The 13,109-nt window shown below is 40.0% G+C and overlaps 1 protein-coding gene across 1 annotated transcript; it reads right to left on the bottom strand.

The window, feature by feature from the left end:
• Positions 1-393: 393 nt before the first annotated feature.
• Positions 394-13,035, bottom strand: adam8b (ADAM metallopeptidase domain 8b). Its single transcript, XM_084079297.1, has 24 exons — positions 12,925-13,035; positions 12,522-12,631; positions 12,211-12,284; positions 11,981-12,056; positions 11,808-11,884; positions 11,224-11,431; positions 8,149-8,214; positions 7,980-8,042; positions 7,697-7,866; positions 7,532-7,613; positions 7,281-7,423; positions 6,650-6,836; positions 5,813-5,902; positions 4,978-5,176; positions 4,205-4,307; positions 3,829-3,994; positions 3,544-3,624; positions 3,370-3,454; positions 2,629-2,749; positions 2,342-2,501; positions 2,112-2,165; positions 1,934-1,984; positions 1,624-1,745; positions 394-1,518 (listed from the first exon to the last, which is right to left on the bottom strand). Exons 1-23 carry the CDS (start codon positions 12,959-12,961, stop codon positions 1,635-1,637), a joined length of 2,514 nt encoding a protein of 837 aa, XP_083935423.1. The 5' UTR covers positions 12,962-13,035; the 3' UTR covers positions 394-1,518; positions 1,624-1,634.
• Positions 13,036-13,109: the final 74 nt, after the last annotated feature.

The raw sequence follows: 13,109 nt of genomic DNA, 5'->3' as shown, positions 1-13,109 counted from the left end.
TCTAGTTGAGCAGAGTTCTGACTCACTGCCGGCCTGCCAGCCCATTTCCTTGACTCAGAAGAGAGCCAGAGCACCATAAATCTGGATTAACTTGTTTGCTGATCTCTGCTTGCTATACTGGGCGGGGTAGTAGACATGTTGCTGGATGAATGCCTGTAAAGTGATGTTTGTAGTAATCAAAGCAGTCTTTGCAGATATTGAATTTGCTGAAAGGTTTGCATGGAAATGCCTGCTGGGCAACTGCACATAACGTGAATCATAAGACCTGTTGAGACTAAAGCTTGAGTTTTACTTGTGCACGGGTGTCACACACAGAAAATAGCAGATCTACAAGCTCACACACCTGTGTGCATCCAAGTATAAATCAGGCATTAATAGATGACAATACGGTAGTAATCGGTCATAATTTATTACAAAAGATAAAAAATACAAATAATACTCTCCTAGAAACAGATGAGAAATTCTTGGATGAAGTTTGGTTTTACATGAACAAATTGTGTTATCAGCTGTCGCAATGTGCATAATTCATCATTACTTCCGCAAGAAAGTGCATGTGAGGACAGCCTGTTTTGTTCAGAGGAACAACACTCTTTGAGTATTTACCAAATTTCAATTCAAGTTGCTTCCACAAGGATCATTACAAAACATTCAATTAACTATATATTATTCCATATAAATATAACATTTATGCACCATTAACATGTATAGGCCTATTACTGGTCAATAGTCAGAGTATTGTTGCACAGGTGATATTGTTTGTGGCGTATTCTCAGGAATCCTCGCTACTCAGACTTCTATTTCCTTCCAAGGCATGAACCTCATGGCTTTTGTTCTCAAAACAAACAGCATCGGGCCCCTTGGCTCTAGTCTAGCCCTTCCTGACTCAATGACACTGAACTCTGTGAAACTTGAAGGATTGTATATCCATTTTGAAATTAATTACAGCAAAAATACAAAGGCCATCCGTACAGTGCAGTAACAGTAATACAAATTGTCCCAAACTGTATGTACCACTCATTAGTTTTCAAGTACTGTTTAACATAAAACAAAAGAAATTAAGAATTCCATCAAAGGCATAGAAGTGGCTTTGTACGTATTTAGCGCAGACATTAAATAAACATTCAAAAGGACACAATTTTATGTGAGCGTCATTTCGCTCACCCTCACAAAAGTGCAATAAGATAACTTAACTTAAACAATGGTATGCTCATTTCAAAGGGAGTTAACCCAATGTTTTACAGACGATAACTGAAAAAGAAATCCACATGACAACTGTACCAAGCAGTTCACTGCAAGGTTTTTTTTTCTAGCCCAAACCACTTTTCCATAGTGGTTGGGGAATAGTTTTCCAAGACCCACTGGATCTTGTATCATCAAAGACAGTCTCTACTCTCCAAACATTTACTGAAGCCTTGGACATCCGAGACCTCTTCAAAACACAGACTGAAGTTTTCCAAAGTCCTGGGCTCCAGTGAATCACTATTCTGAGCCCCTTATCATGCCTCACCCTGAGGTATTCTGGAACACACAAAAAAAAAAAAGTTAAAATCTCTGAAATATGCATCACCACAAAACCAAAAGTCAAATGCCAAATCTACGAAAAATGACAATGAGATGCTGTACCCTTTAGAGTTTCATGTGAGTCTTGGAACCTTTGGCTTTGCTGGGGGCACAGGAGGAGTGCGGGGATTGGCTGCAGGGCTGGGCTTCACTGGAGGTACAGGGGGTGGATTGGGTTTGGATGCCTTTTTATAATGAAAACCAAGGTTGGAATGTTAGTGGAATCACAATTCAGGTGATGAAGGCGCCTCCGGTTAGGCTGCAATGTATCCATCAGCACTATAATAATGTAGATACTGTACACATGTAAGTGTGCTAGTCATTAATTCCGGAGACAACTCATGAATGTTTTCTAGAAACCAAGGTGACTCACCTGCTTATTATACAGAGGTGGCAAAGGTTTGGATGGAGGTAGTGGTTTCGTCTGTGGTAAGAGGAACAAAAAATGGCAACCAAGATTTAATTTTGATTTATTCCACTCGATAATATATATCTTTAGTTAACATACAGTGCATTTGTGAATGATGCAACATAATAGAAACCTGTCTTACCGGCACAGTGTGAGAACTTGAAGTAGCCAACTCTGGAGTAAACATCTTAGGTGGCTGAGAAAGAAATGATTATTGTGAAATAGTATTGTGTAATAATGGCACTATCCACTATTCTCAGGAACCTGATCTTACTGATGTTATCAGTAAACTAAATAAGTCATGTAAAATCCCAGAGTGCATCTTGTCTTACAACATACTGTGACATCACAAAGAAGCTTATTGTACTGTACCTGTGGAGCGGCTCTGCTGGGCACAACGGTAACCATCAGAGGAGTGCAAGCTTGTGTCGCAGTTGACTCCATGAAAGTTGGCGCACTGATCTGAGGTTTGCCCTTAGTGCTTCCCTCTTGGAACATTGGGTTCAGTTTCCCTGGGGCAGAGTGGACTTTCCTGAGTGAACAGAAAAGACGCTTTTATGGGAAGTCAAAATGTGGTTTTGAACATGTTGAGCATCGACCACAAATGTGGGCACTGATCCAACGTGTGTGTGTGTGTGTGTGAGTCCTCATCAGAATACCTTTTAGAGGTGTAGTTTTCCCTCTTTTCTCTTTTGCAGCACATGAGTACTGCAATCACTAGAGTAAGCACCAAAAGGATGGCCACTGCTGCACAGACTCCAGCTATCACGCCGCTCTGGTCTGCAGAAATAAGACGTAGATAAGCATAATACGCTCCAATGAACCACTTAAGGTAATTCTAATATTGTGAAAGCATTTGCAACTTTTTGTACGTCGGGGAGGCTAGAGGCCGTTTTTCTACTATAATGAACTATAGAGTCCAGCTAATCTAATCTAGTATAGTAAAATAAGATAACCAGTCTGATGAAGCATTTAATGAACTAGAGATGCCGGTGTAGCTTTGTCAGGAAATAACTTAATTGAGCCATAATTGTTGTCATTCCAGCAATTCTTTTCAAGGTAGGATTATCTCTGGGAGTGAGTGTACACTCAGATCTTACTGTATCTCAGATCTCAAGTAAGCAGTAAATGTCCCTTTTCTAATGAAAAGGGAAGGAATGCTTGTACCCTGAATCATCCTCCCACTATAGCTTGTTGAAAGCATGATTTAGTATGCAGGTATTTTTTCTGTCAGTGCCAAGATTCAGCAATATTATTTCAGGAAGCTTTGAAGCAATGGGGATTTGTATAAAAATGTCATCATGCAGTTATACTGTATATTGATGTAATCTTCAGAGAGCGTGGGAATTTTATGAATTATGTGTCACAATTGCCTGCCAATGAATAGTCGGAAGTTTTACCTTGAGGTAAGTCTGCATACTGGACATTACAGTAAGGTGGAGCCCAGCCAGGGTGACAGTGACACTCCTCCTTATGATTACATACCTAAAGATAAAAGTAGAAATGCAAGACTGAGTCAATGCAACTTGGGTCTGGGTCATGTCAAATTGAAAGTATCTAATCACACAACTCACCCCTTTATTGTTGCATTTCTTGGCACATTCGTCTTTTTCACCATAAACTGCGGTACTTACGCATTTGTTCTCAATGCAAACCTAGAAACAAAAAAGAAGTGTGAGTGGTTAACCCAAAGCATTTTCGGTATTTTAAAAAAAGAATGAAAGATATTTGACACATTTTAAAAATCTTCACCAATAATGACATGCCAACAATATGGACCCCAGGTTGAAAATGGTTAAAATATATGAGAAATTAATAGTGCTACATAAATTTCACACAGTTTTTCCGATAAATGTTACCTTGTTCACTCCACACCTGGCTCCAGTTGGAACCATGTCAAGGTTCCGAGTCTTGTCGTCATCCACTGACACAAGGCAATCCCCCCTGCCCACCTTAAACACGGCCCTTTTCCCTGTGATGGAATCTCCTCCTCCCTCACAAAACACAGATCCACACTTTATATTCCTGCAAAAAAGGGAAATAAATGGCATAAGTTAGCATAAGTTTAATCTTAAACAAACAGTTTGCTTATTAAATTACTCTACTCAAGTTTGTTGAGTAGAATAATTTCTACTCATTTGATTGACACGTGTGATGCGCATTGTATTTTCTGCGCTGGCCAAGTGCCATGTTGTGTTTTCAGCACCGATGCAGGGAGTGATACGTTTTACGTACGGTGTGCTGCAGGCGGTGTAGCCATATTTGCTTCTCCCACAGTTCGCTCCCTCTCGCCCTCCTTTGTTCAAGTAAAAACAAGCATCAGCTCCAACTGTAGCTCCTAAAGAAAAAAAAAGAATTGTCCTGTCAGAATATACGGCACGATCAAAGAATATTTGAGAAGATATTTGAGTGTGACATTTCAACACTTATTTCTTTAGATATTTAGAAACTCTTTATACTTGCAATACAAGTGCGTTTTTTTTATTGTGTTCTGCGCAATCCATTATGTAAGTACAGTACTATGTTAGGAAATATACAGCAACAACAAACATTGTTTCTGACAATGTTTCCCATAGAACATGGACCAATAAAAACAATCAGTTACCCCATCCATAGAACATGGACCAATAAAAACAGTCAGTTACCCCATTTGACACTAAAACACTATTGACATACTGATTTCCTCACTCCACTCCACCTTACTGATGGTACGAGATAACTCACATCCACAGTCACAACGGCCATTTATCTATCATGCAAATCACATTACAGCAAATGACCACTACACAAGGATTGTCCATACTTAGTCAAACTGACCCGAGTTGGCAATGTACTAGGTCTGCACATTTTTCCCTCAACACCAAATCTCTTTGCCGAACATACCAGATCTACAAGCTCACAATGCACCGCAATGCAACACAGTGTGAGCTTGTAGATCTGCTATTTTGGACGATTGACGATTGTCCCCCCCCGGAATAGTGGTTAACCTGAAAGTACAGGCCCCTTACCTGATCCAAACAGCCTCCAGCACTGTTGTTGAAGTGTGGGACATTGACCGTTGTAGCAGAAGCCCTGGCCACGGTCATTGCACGGTTTCCCGTTCATCTCAAAGCTGTCTTCTGGACAGTACTCTGACACTCCTGTGCAGTACTCTGGTAGGTCACAGTCACTGCTGGACTTCCTACACACACTTCCTGTCTGTTTCAACTGTGGAGAGGAGGTGGTTTGGTGAAAATAACACATAGTTAGTTTAACACATTAGATGCTAGTTGCACAGCGTACAAAATTAGACAGTGAATTTGTATGGTATTTCATTACTGACACCACCTCTTCTTGACCTTAAAACACTGAGGAAGGATGTAGTTTCATAGAAACACCAGGATATCGCACCCTGTTTCCTGTTATTGCGCTGTGCCATTGCACTGTGGTTGCTAAAACCACTCATCTGCCCTTCAAAGTAAATTAACTTTCGCTGTAACTGTCACTGTTTCATAGCCAGCAATTATTAGCCCACAGGGTGTGTCTGTACTCTGTACGATTGGCCAGGGTTCCTATCCTCTCTACTGTATGTGCTGAACTCTACTGCAGACAACACAGTCCATAGTCACCTCTTGGCAACTGCATTGGTTACACAAAATAATATCTATTTATTTTTTCAATTTAACTAAAGTCAAATTGTGACACACATATCTTATGGATAGGACCCATGATGCCAAGACTACATTTTCCAGCTTAGGCATACTTGGGCGTCAGTTGGCTAAAATAACTTGACACGTATAAATTTGAGTTAACAGTAAAAGCTATTGATTAATAGGGAACAGGGAAATGGGAGTGCTTCAGTACCTGACAGTTGTCACAGCATTCTCCATGAGCACAGTGGGCTCCCTCAGCCAGGCGACAGGTTGAGGCATCACAACAAGGGTTCTGACATTCCTGAACACATGACAAAACCCACATTAAATCACACCGCCAAAAAACAAAGCTATTCAAATGTTGGTGTGTATATTTAAAAATCCTTCTGCATCGATGTACAACTCATCCAATTTGCGGAGTGCTCTGTACTTAGACCTGACAGCAAAGTCAGTCAAATAAAACACAAGCTTCACGCTCAGGTCTTCCACACAAGTGACAGCACTGCAGATAACTCTCTTTTTATCCCCAGGACACCATTTTTATACCAACTGTGGATCGCCTTATCCATCTTCATAATGTACACCAGTGGTTTTCAAGTCAAAATCTCAAGGCACACCTGAATAGTGAAAACAGTAGATCTACAAGCTCACTTGCAACGTGTGTTGAGCTTGTAAATTACCTATTTTTACTATTTCTTATTTGTGAACATATATATATTTATATTAAATAATTAATTAGCCAATACAAATGCTATAACTAGGGACGCCAGGTTGAAAGTGGTTAGGGTATAATTAGAATGTACTTGATAACAATGAATCTGTATTTGGGAAATGAGTACACACAAAGTACTGATAAAAATAATTCATAACTTTTTGTATAGTTGTATTGCAATAACAATTTGTGGTTAACACAAAATCCCAAGGCTCACCTGGACTTGTCTCCGCTACCTCTACCAGTCAGTCAAACAAAATGAAATCTCTTAGCAACATGTTATGTTTAGGTTCGCAAAAATACTTTAATTACATGAGGCTTTTCTGTAAGCTTTACCTCCACGGTGCCACAGTCGCACTCCTCTCCAGGATCCAGCAAGGCATTTCCACAGCGGGGGCCCACATCAATGGTCCTTACAGAGGTGGGCTTCAGCAGACAGCTGGGCTGAGCTCGCTCCAGGAATTCAGCCAGCTGCTCCTCACTACAGCCACTGAAGAACTCTGGGAACGCCTGATTTCCTGTCCTGAAAGGTTACACAACAGTAAAGAGATTTCAGCTGTGCACAGAAGTACAGAAATCACCCACTCTCATGTAACCTTCATTTAACCACTTTAACCACATCAAACCTTACTGTATATACTTAGTTGACCAGTGTACCCTAGCGTTCTATTCCTGGTCTGAACCCCCCCACCCCCCACCCACATTCGATAGCCAATCTACAAGTTCACAAAGTGTTTCAACGCGTTGTGAGTTTTTAGAACATTTATTTCCGCCGAACGTTCGCCTCAGAATAGGGAGGCTAGGGTTCATGAGGTTCAGACAACAGGGCTGAATAAAAGAATAGGACACATATAATACACGTATTCATGATTATTATTAAGTATCTGCATGATAATTCAAATTGTGAATTCAATTATAAATGTTTCCAATTCCATTGGATTTTTCTGCTTTGCAGTGACTGCCTTACCGGAGCTTATGTGCCATGATACAGTCCTGACTGCTAAACGATGAACCGCACATACAGCTTGGAGAATCATGGGACAAGCCAAAATTATGTCCCATCTCATGAGCAATGGTGGAAGCAAGGCCAATAGGGTTCTTGTGGTGATCCTGAGAGGAGAGATTTAAGACCAGTTACTTCAAGGAAGCAGTCCGTAGTTGTAGGGACACTGTATTATTAAATAGCAATATAAAGCATTGGTAAAATGTTAATTATACCTGATTGATTCCTCCTGAATTTTCAGTGCACATGGCAAACTTATTTGCCAATCCGACAGTATCCCCAATAAAATCGATGCCACTGTTGAAGAGAATAATCTAAAATTAGGTCACAGCGTGCGGACAGACTTGTATTTCACCAAGGTTTGTGGCACTGAAACTCACGTCACAAATTGGGCATTGTCGTGTTTCGTCCTCTTCAGAAGATCAGTCTGGCGCCAAAGGAGAAATCTGTCCAGAGTCGTTTCTGAATCCAAGTCCACATCAAAGTAGTTGCGGTCCATCCAGATCTCCAGGCCCACCAGCATGATGCGAATGTTCAGGGCTCGATACAGCTGCAGCCAGGGAGGAGATATTGAATGCAGTTCAATGAAGACGTTAGAAGCAGTTAGCTAATAGCACTGTTGGCACATAGCCAGACACTGCAGAAACTAAATTTAAAAGCTACCTTGTCAATATGATTCACAACTCCCAGCATTCGAGCTTTGGTCTGGCTGCCATAGCGCTTATACTGGAGGTAAAAAAAAAAGAAGAAGAGAAGGCAAATGTAGAATCACATCATCCCTAAAGTACACCGATGAACTTGAAGGCTGTGAATAATATGTTCAGATATTTACCTCTGCATTGTCCACCACCAAGAACAACTCAACAAACCGCTGAGGCCCTGCAATAGGTTTACTATTCTAAAAGCAGACACAAGGAAAAGTCTCATTACAATACTGTATACAGATATTTACATTGACATGTCGACATCTTACTGCCTGCATTGTCTTAAATCAATTCTATCATTGCACTATTGAAAGCATCCTCACATGAGGCTTAATAGCATTGTTTGGTAACTCAACTGAACATTATCTGAGGCTATTTACAATTACAATTTAGGCATTTAGTAGTAGACGGTTTTATCCAAAGCAAATTACAAGGGCAAGATCAGAGTAAATGGCATGAACAGGCATGCAAACAGGTTGTGGGAAAAAAAACACGTTTTACAAGGATGCATAACGCGAAGACAGACCCGCTAGGGATTCTGGGAACAATTCTTGTCTCTGGGTAGAAGGCTTCTGGCTACACTGTGTCATTATGACATCACAGACTTTCTTCCTGCCAGCAGTCTTCTACACAGAGAGGACATACCCTCAGACCACTATAGACACGCATCACACTCTTTGGCTTTGAGTTGGCATGAATCACACTTCTGCTTTGAGTAGGCATGCCACACTCTTGCTTTGCCTTTAAGTAGCCACACATCATTCTTTTGTTTTGAGTAGCAACATATCAGTTACATGTCAGCATAGTAGCCAAGCTAAATATATAAATAAAACCTAAACATTAAACATATGTGAACAACCATCTGCGTAGTATAACTACCATCTATCAAAATAGGCGACAAGAAGGGATTCAAGGAAAGAGGAGTGCTATAGGCCCTATAGTATAGGGGATGAGGTGGCATCTGAAGTGATGAGTTTTCAGACTGCGGTGGAAAATGTGGAGTGAGTCTGCAATCCTGACTGTGAGGGGGAGTTTATTGACTTTATTCCACAGCTTGGGAGTTTGGGAGCCAGGAGGGAGATGAGTCTAGGATGCTTGGAGCATTGGCCAGGGTGTTTTAGGTAAGGGACCAACACATTTCCTGTAGCTGATCTACATGTGAGTAAAGGGTGTGGGAATGGATCATGTCCTGAAGGAGCGTTGTGCCATGCCCTTGATTGCCTTGTAGGCCATCACCAGTGTTTTGCACTGGGTGCGGACAGAACCAAGGCCAGTTAAGGGAATGCAAAAGGTATATTTTACTTTACTGAAGTATTTCCATTTTCAATCATTTTACTTCTACTCCACTACATCTCAAAGGCAAATATTGTACTTTTCTCCACTACATTTATTTGAAAACTTTAGTTACTAGTTAGTTTGTAGATTTTGAGTATTATTACAAAACCACTTCAAACCTATACTGTATATATACAAAGTACATTTTGAATACCGGAATTGTTCTTGTAACAGTCTATTTCTACAATAGGGTATTGATACTTTTACTTAAGTAAAATAAAAATAGTACTTCTTCCATCACTGTTAACAGCCAATGATTATCTAGCCCTTTTACTGAATGTAGAATATTGGAGGACACATCCAGTATTTTATTTAAATGTTATGTTACTGTCAGTGTTGGGATGTATACAGGTATTGCTGCATTTAATAATCTTATTTAATTATCATAGGCTATGTTAGGTTGTATTTTATTTTTATTTCACTCTGGTATGTTAATGTTTTGGTATTTAGTTTAGTTTATTTAACACTTATTAAATGCTGTTAGTCATGTCATGTGCAATCTGGGAACCCATTGGCAAAGAAAAGGGGAAGAAAATGTTTTTTCCTTTGAATAACATCCATGTTCCGCGGTAGAAATGTTGTTAGTGGGAATGAAAACACAGCAGCACCGCCACAAAATGAGGGCTGAAGGTGAAGGAGAGTAGAGGGGCCGGCATCCGGTCTCTACACAGGGAATTGGGCGGCAAGTCAAATTCAGAGGAAAACGTTTTGTTTTTTTTTTCGTTTTTGGTCGATGGGTTCCCAGATTGTGTCATATCATGTGTAACCCAGGAAAGAGATAGTGCTACATTAGAATGCACAGTTATTTAACCCATTAAGACCTGAGGCGATGCTTAAAAATGTTTTCTAAATCCTAACAGTTTTTTGAAAAAAAGATTTTTCAAAAATAGCAGATCTACAAGCTCATAGCGCGGCACCAAAGAAATCTAAAGTGACACAGATGCGTTCCAGGTCTTTGGGTTAATAGACCTACATGACAACTATAAACTATATTAAAGGTTTATTAAAGGGAACTGATAGTGATGCTTAAAGCACAAAAAAAGGAACAAAGTCCATAATCTTAATATTGTATCCCTATTTGTAAGATATCTGGTGTATATAATTGTGTTAAATATTCTTCACTAATCATTGCTTCTTAATGGCAATACAATTTATGCAGCTGCTGTTATGCGTGTGTGGAATAAGCCTCCCAGAAAAATGCCACATATGTTTTTTACACCATGAATATGAACTAATGTTATGGCCTTTGTCACCTTATTGGCTAGGAGACTTATCTTGATGAAATGGAAATCTCCTGACTCTCCCTCCCATACTCATTGGATGAGAGATATCCTATATTTTCTTAAATTGGACAAAATTAGACTGTCCCTGAATGGTTTTGCTGAAAAACTCTGTTAGGTATGGAGTCCTTTCTTTCAATATCTACAGACGATAAACGTTCCTTTCATTTCAGATTAGGGTATTGTGTGAGGTCTGGTGGTGTAGTGTTATTAGGGTGTCGTGACGGGAGTGCTGTTTTGCGGATTGCACTGTAGATTTTCTGTACGGTTCAGCTGACTGATGTGTTTTTTTTTTGTTTAAGTTCCTGTTTTTGGTTTTGTGTATTGCTGTTGTTTTTCTTTTACTTGTATCTTATTTCTTCTAAGTCTTGTAAGACATTTGTAACTCAATTCTTTGCTTCTGGGGGTCCCTGGAACTAAATATTCCAAGATTTGCATGAATTTCAGATCTACAAGCTCATAGCGCGGCACTCGGTGCCACACTATGAGCTTGTATATCTGCTATTTTTGAAATATATAAAATGACACACAGATGCATTCCTGGTCTTAATGGTTTAAACTGAAGCAAAGTAAACAGAAAATACTTACCCAGGATCTAGACTTGTGCAACCCAGAGAGCTTAGGGCCCATGTCCTGGTCGTTGTCATAGACGGTGGTGGTGTTGTTGGGAGAGGAGCCACAGCTGGGGCTGCCACTGACTTTGAGCTGCTCCTGTCTATAAACTGCATGGTCGTCATCGTCACGGTCTCCCAGGGGCTCTATGAGGTAAACCTGCTGCTTGGCTCGCACAAAGCCACTATATAGACACAGAACGACGCAATGGAAGACACATTAATGAATAGGCTACTATATGGTTGTTTCTTTTAGTTTAACAATTTAAACCCCATTATGGGTAACCAGAGTCCCTCGGGGCTCAATACTAGTGTCTTTTCTGTTTTCTGTTATTGTGGGGAAAGCTTTCGCTGAAAATAGCCGATCGACAAGCTCACAATGCGAGTCGATCTGCTATTTTCAGCGAAAGCTTTCAGGAATACATCTTAAACAGTTGTCAAGTTGTCAAACAGTATAAGTTAACATCACAAGCAGATACAACAGCAATGTGCTGCCTGCCACCAGAGAAATGCCATACAAGGAAAGTTCAAGCTTACAATGTGTTGTCTCTGAATTCTTACCTGATCCCAGAACAAATCCCCACACTAACTGATGAATCCTCGATGCCCTCAATATGACCGTGATAATAGCAGTGATCCTAGATAGGATGAGTGTCATATGTTAATTAAGATACATTTAAAAGTAATTAATATATTGCTGCAATAAATCTTATTGGAGCTTTCTCGAGTCTCACCTCTTTTGGTGATCTTGTAACCCGTCTTCCATCTTCTGAATAATGTGTTTCAGTGTAATCTCTCCCTATGAGATCCCTGTGACAGATGAAAAAGATCTTTTGCTGTGCCTTTTTATGTTACATTGACTTAGTCATTTGCTTCAGTCAAAATGCAAATATGAGGCCATGACCATGTTGGATTGTAAGTGGTTATCAAATTAAATTATTACAGTTTTATATATTGATCTTACCTATTTTTTTCAAGACGAATTCTATGGTTCCTTCCTTCAATTGTCAATTCATATCCAATAACATCAGGATAAATCTGCGAAAATATTGTTATTAGAACTTAATGTGCATAGCCTACGTTCTTTTTTATCAGTTTAGGCTTTATATATTTATGGCTCTGCTACACAGCGTTAGAATTCTTATAGTAGGCCTAATTTATGTAGTAGCCTATATCTAATCAGCAGAAGAACTGACTCCACAAGGTCTACAACACCAGAAAAGCTGAAAAGATAGACTGGATGTCTCATTCAATAATGTTAATTGGGTCAAATACCTGGTCTGGAGACAGGCTCCTTGTGTCTCTGCCGTGCAGTCTGTGAGGTCTCACTACATCATAGCGCTCAACATGTGACAGCATCCGTGATGAGCTCCGTACGACTGAGACTGGAGGGATCATCATACAAAAAATATGAGTCTGTCTAAATTTTACTTCATTTTTACAATTTAATGTAGGCAGGTAGCTTAATGAACAAGCGCAAAGCCATGATCGCCATATTTTTTCCTCTTTTCTCATGCACAAATTATAGGCAAGCAACTAAGGCAACACTAATTTGATTGTCCATTGTCCAACTTTAGGAATCCTGCATTGTGTTTCTCTGTCACCAGCCCGTAACGCTGGAAGGAAAGGAATAGTAAAGTTTTTGTTTCGTTGTGACAATTATTGTCATTGAACTTACCATATGTGAGCCATAGTAAAAAGATGGTGTATCGCATTATGTTGCGCTCTGACTGCAACTCCACTTATCTATCCATAGATGTAAGAAACGCTCTTATTAAGAACTGAACTGTAAGCGGCCAAACCTTCCATTAAAGCCCCGCCCCGCATGACTGTGTCCAGTAAACTGACGTCACGTCGGTCCCT

Source organism: Gymnoscopelus microlampas, assembly GCF_963454915.1.
Source record: "Gymnoscopelus microlampas genome assembly, chromosome: 14".
In the NCBI taxonomy this organism is placed as follows: domain Eukaryota; kingdom Metazoa; phylum Chordata; class Actinopteri; order Myctophiformes; family Myctophidae; genus Gymnoscopelus; species Gymnoscopelus microlampas.
Note: the sequence above shows the minus strand (reverse complement) of the source record. Positions and strands in the feature narration are given on the sequence as shown.